The 6,000-nt window shown below is 41.7% G+C and overlaps 1 protein-coding gene across 3 annotated transcripts in view; it reads right to left on the bottom strand.

Annotated features, from left to right (window-relative positions):
* Positions 1-305: 305 nt before the first annotated feature.
* nlgn3a (neuroligin 3a) overlaps positions 306-6,000 on the bottom strand; it is a 198,791-nt gene continuing 193,096 nt past the window's right edge. For all 3 annotated transcript variants that reach the window (XM_072662980.1, XM_072662981.1, XM_072662982.1), the window contains one exon: positions 306-2,184. In XM_072662980.1, coding sequence (XP_072519081.1) covers positions 1,323-2,184 — 862 coding nt within the window. In that variant the 3' untranslated portion in view covers positions 306-1,322. The remainder of the gene's footprint in view (positions 2,185-6,000) is intronic.

The raw sequence follows: 6,000 nt of genomic DNA, 5'->3' as shown, positions 1-6,000 counted from the left end.
TTATTCAGTGTAAACAGGCCACCATCTCCTGCTGGGAGGAACTCTTACAAAGTCAATGGAATCATGTCAGTTAGTTGAGTTGAATCTTTAGCTATTTTTTTTCTTTTACATGTAAAATAATAGATTTATTTTTGTAATTCTTAAGCAAAATTAGACATATATAATTTTTTTTTAAAAGAACAAAAAGTGCTATTTCGCAAAAGACGGACGACCAGAGACGCAGCTGATACACTACTCGTGGAGAACAAAATCAACAACATGGCAAAGAAGCCCTCCCTTCCCCACCCCACCCCCCCCCCCCCCACACAAAATGTTCAACGAAAACAGGGCAAATGTCCGCATGTACGCTCACACTCACACACTCGCGCTCTCACACGTGCACACAAATGCTCGTTCTCAGGTATCCTACCCACTAGCATACTTATTCCCACTCACACACACACATACACACACGCTAACAAACATGTTTTCTGAGCATTGTGTGTACATGTGCATTTCGTGAAGATCAGATCCAGTAGGCGATAGATAAATCTGTTGAAAAAGATGCACTTTTCTCTTAACAAAACAATCACAGTAAAGTCTGTATCTCCAGTCTTGTCTCGTGGCAGAGTCTGTATCAGACAAATAATTAGCACTGGAAATAAGAAAAGAAAAAAAAAAACACAGTAAAACCATGTATGAGGATACGCAAAAAAAAAAAGAAGAGTTGGTCCAGATTGCTTCTTCGATTCTCTGTTTTCTATTTACGTCTCTCGCGTTTTCAAGAATCCAGTCGTTCATGGCGAATAGGTTCCACTCAAGCTCACCACCTCAGCGAAAGATAAAAAGTAGAAAATCAAAAACTGAATCTTTCAGTAAGGCATTGAAAAGAAAAAAGTAAAAGCAACACAAATATTACGTAAATGTCATCTCAGAGGCCATTGTTTCGAAATGCGTTTCCCACTAGAGACTGAAATGGGAAATAAAAAGCACTTTTCTTCATTTTTTTGTTAATTATTCAAGAAAAAAGTGTTGATATCTCCCCCAGTCTTCTTAAAAAGGCGTCCCCTCCCCCCGACCCCATCCCACCCCTGTTTTTAAAATGATTATTAGAAAAAAATACTGCTTGAAATGCTCGTCCCTCTGCTAGGGAAGATGGAGTAGTTCACGGTTTGGCAGGTCTGCAACCACTCGACATCTGGAGAATGTGGCCGAGACTCCTAATTCAAGTCTGTTCAGATCGTTCACTTTTAGGCTCCTCTGCAATCCCCCCTGGGTATATTCCTATAAAACCAAACCCCCCACCCCCACAACCCTCGACGTGTCGGCGGGCCTCCTTAAAGCTATACACGTGTAGTGGAGTGCGAGTGGGGCAGGCCGGTGGAGTTGAAGCCAGCGGTGAAGGTGTTGTAAGGGTGCAGGTTCGGCATGCCCACCAGCGAGTTGGGGATCATGGTGATGGTGTTGGGCGTCATGAGCGGGATGTCGTCAGGTGAGCGCCGCAGTGTCAGAGCGTAGTCGGGCAGCGAAGCTAGTCGCAGTGCCTCCCCGGCTGGTCCGGCATCACACTCATGATGTGACTGGTTGACCTGAAGCGACATGATCTCCTCCTCGGGGGCGTGCCGGCCCACGTCGTTGGACGAAGCAGGGTTGGAGGCCCTGGGAGGACTGGACTGGGGCTGCTGCTCCTGCCGCCTCTTGTCTTTTCGGTAGTAGAGGGCGGCAAAGGCCAACACGTTGAGGAACAGGAGAGAGGCGCCCACGGCGATGGTGACGCTTAGCTCGGTGGAGTAGTCACGCGGGTTCTCCACCACCAACTGACCGGGCTCCTCGCCGCCGTTCCACTGCTCCTTTCCGCTCTCGCTGTTGTATGCCGGCGACATGGGTGGCCGCTTGGTGTTGAAGGGCCATGCTTTGCCGTTGGGCCGCTTGGTGGAGAGCGAGTTCTGCGTGGTCTCGGGTGGCGGCACTTTGGTGGTAGTGGACGTGTAGTGGAACATGTCGTGCAAGTTGTACAGGTGGGGCACGAGGTGCTTCCAGAAGGCCACCTTGGTGGCACGGTAGTGGTCACGCACTCGCGGCTTCAGCCCGATGTGCAGGTACAGCTGGTCCTGTGGGTTGTACTTGGACCAGGCCACCTCCTCGAAGCGGTTAGCTTTCGTGTGGATGAACTTGGTATCCTGAGGCACCGGCTTGTTGGGATCTCTGTAGAAAAAAACAAAGACAGAAATCACTTTGAGCTTTTGCACTGGGAGTGAACGATTGGAAATAAACCAGTTTTTGACAAAATCCTGTTTCCTTGTGTGGATCTCTGGTGCACATTTTGCTTTCACACTGTGCACAGCAGATGGTAATTTAACATTGATTATCACCCTGTACAGCTTAGCTTTTTCAGTCAGTCAAGCTTTCTCCCTCAGCTGCCCTTATTTATTTACTTCTATATTTATTTATTCTGCACTGCCCTTCCCTCTGTCAAGTGTTCACGTGCGAAGAGGCACTGCCTGCCTCAAGCACCACAACGAAGTGCATAACAACAAACCAACATACCTTAACACTGCTATCTCCATCTATATATTGGAGATCAGTGCGATGTCTAGCCCTCTGCATCGACACCAGGAGTGTACAACTGGAATCAGCCAGAATCCTAATCAGGTAATTTTATGCTCCTAGCATACAACTGGCAGTCAGCCAATTTATCTAAAGCAGACGATCTGTGCTGAGAGGTATACTGAGACATAAATACGAGGCAGAAATCTACATTTGTTTTTCAGCAGTTGCTGTTTTAGCTAATAAATAAAGCTCTAATAATATAATAATATAATATCGGTTTTATAATTCAGTCTTTTGTAATAATGTTTTGAAAACTGTACGACAAACATGCAGCATGGTCTCATCTATCTTCTCTCATCTCTGAGCATTATCAATGCTGGAAGCTTGCTCGATTGCTCATCGCTACCATATAACATATGTATATACTTCTATCTAAGTAATATTGCTGGAGACTACTAGACTGTTAGCTATCTACCAAACTGGGTGTTAACGTTCACGTTCTTTCACAGTTTTTAATAGTTTCAGGCCATTTACTGTGCACATGCAGTTGTGACAAGAAAGGACCTAGGACCAAACTGACACATCTGTACACGTTATAAGTAAAAACCATGTTAGTAAGGCATGCATTTTGTAAACATTTACAAGGTGCCCATAAATAAAAAAATTACATTTTTCTTGGCATAGTCGTCTAATGAAAGTTGTGAACTGTGAACCTCAAACTCAAACCGCTGTCTTGACATTATAAGGAATCCACCATAACCAAAACAGAGCTTTAAAATGGATTATTTATGGCTTATTAATGTGGCTTATTTTTTACAGAAAGACTCAAGAAAGCCAATAATACACTAGATATTATTTTAAAAAACAGTATCACCTTCACTGCATTAATATATCCAATCCGGTCACAAATAAGAATGCATTCACAGTAATTAATATTTATAGGCCTCCATGGCCCTACAACAAGTTTTTAGAATTTAGTGATTTCACCGCAGACTTCGAAGTTATAACAGTAGGAGACTTTAATATTCATTCTGAAAAAGCCGACAATCCATTAACAAAGGCATTTGCATCGATCTTAGATTCTGTCTGCATCACACAAAACGTAACTGGACCCACACATTACTGCAATCATACTCTAGATTTAGTCCTGACCCTGGATGTTAGTATTGATAATCTAAATATTCTACCTCAAAGTAATATCAGTAATATCAGACCATTATCCAATCTCCTATGAGCTACATCTTAGGCAAAATAATAATTTGTCCCCCGACACTGTCTAGCGTGCAATAACCCCAATGACCGCTGTACAGATGAAAACTGTACTGAAAAACTCCCAGACCTCTTGACCTTAGCTTACACCCTGTCACACTCTGAAAACATTAGACAACAAATCCAACCCTCCTTATTAAATCAAACATGGCCGTCACCTGGTGCAGCTGCTTTAGAACATAACTTAGTTGTAGAACAAAGGCTGGAAGCCTTCTACCCACTTCCACAGCCAGAACTAGAAAAAATTATTTCCTTAGTTTGTGCAACCTGTACAATTGTGCAACCTGTACATTCAACCCAATTCCCTCAAAAATACTAAAAAAAATACTCAATTATAATCAGACGTCTTTTAACAATATTAAAATTCATCCCTTAGCTTAGGGCATATACCCCAAATCCTTAAATTAGTCATAAAACCTTTAATCAAGAGACCAAATCTTGATCCTAGTGTACTGTCTAATTACAGACCCATCTCCAACTTAACATTTATATCCAAGATATTAGAAAAAGCTGTTGCCAACAACTCTGCTTATACCTGAGTAAGAATGACATGTATGAAAGATTCAAATCTGGATTCAGACCCAATCAGAGCACTGAGACAGCCCTAGTGAAGATTATAAACGATCTCCTTCTCGCCTCTGATCAAGGCTACATATCTTTATTAGCCCTACTCGACCTCAGTGCAGCATTTAATACAATAGATCACACTATTGGTTGGAACATGGTTGGAATCAGGAACAGCTCTATCGTGGTTCATATCATATCTAACTAAAAGCTATCAGTTTGTAAAGATAAAAGATTTAGTAAAAAAAAAAGGTAAAAGTTCCACAAGGCTCTATTTTAGGACCACTATTATTTTTCTTATATATGTTGACATGATGTTAATTTTGTTATGCAGATCTATATATCAGCCAAACCTGACGATAAATCCAGATTAAATAAAATTGAGGACTGTGTAAAGGATATAAAACTCTGGATGTCACATAACTTCCTTCTTCTTAACAGTAACAAAACCTGAGGTTCTCCTTTTAGGTCCAAAAGACACTAGAAATAAACTATTAGACTTAATATTAGACTGATTTTTCTATTATTCCTGGTCCAGCAGCTAAAAATCTTGGCATCATATGCAATTCAGATCTATCATTTGAGCAACCTATAGCTACTATTAGTAGGACAGCCTTTATGCATCTTAGAAACACTGCCAAACTAAGAAACTCCTTATCTCTACAGGATGCAGAAAAGCTAGTACCATATCAGTCCAGTTCTATCAGCACTGCATTCCGTATTGACTACAAAATTCTTTCTGCGAGATCTTAATACATATTATAAACTATCAAGAATACTTAGATCTCAGGGTGCTAGCTTCTTAGTAGTTTCCAAAATTCAGAAAGCCTTAGCAGGGGGAAGAGCCTTTTCTTTTAAAGCCCCCCAACTCTGGAATAACCTTCCAGATAATGTTCCGGAGTTTAAATCTAGGCTGAAAACTCATCTGTTTAGTTTAGCTTTTGATAATTAATGTTTCCCCTTAGACAAAAGTTGTAGGTCCAGGGGTTCACGGACACAGGGAAATGTAGTACACTGAGATGCTGGAGCTGTCGTCTTGCTGCTTGCACGCGATCACTCAGGGTTTGTGGACGGTGGAGCTGATGGACGCTAGCCTTTCAGGGTGCTCCCATGTCTGTGTTACCTTCTGACTCTCTCCTTTTAATAAGGCTGTTATAGTCAGACCTACCCACTGATCCAGCTCGACCTGCTGGAAGACTGACTGCTGGGGTCCTCTTTACCTGCGTCAAACCTGCTGCCACCTACCAGTCCGACGACCAAAAGCTAACCTGTCTACCCGGCAAGCAACTATGGCCTATGGTGTTTTTGCCTACTATAAAAGGAAACTCAGCATTTTTCATTCTGAGACACAATAACAGGGTTATCAACAGCATTTTACACCCTAACCAAAGCCACATACATACTATTTATGTATCATATACATACATACATGTATACATGTATGTATATATATCCCCTTTTAGCTTTTAGCAGACCCCAAGTGTTCATTTCTCTGGTGTAATAAATATTGATCAAATACAACAGATTTGTAACGTATTATTCAAAATACTAGTTTCTGACAATCTGTTACTTTTTTAGGTCTTCTTAGATCATGTTCATGTTACTTATTGTGATGATATTGCATTTCCTTATGTAAAC

Source organism: Salminus brasiliensis, chromosome 19 (genome assembly GCF_030463535.1).
Source record: "Salminus brasiliensis chromosome 19, fSalBra1.hap2, whole genome shotgun sequence".
In the NCBI taxonomy this organism is placed as follows: Eukaryota; Metazoa; Chordata; class Actinopteri; order Characiformes; family Bryconidae; genus Salminus; species Salminus brasiliensis.
The sequence above is the reverse complement of the archived record's forward strand: the minus strand, read 5'-3'. Positions and strand labels throughout refer to the sequence as shown.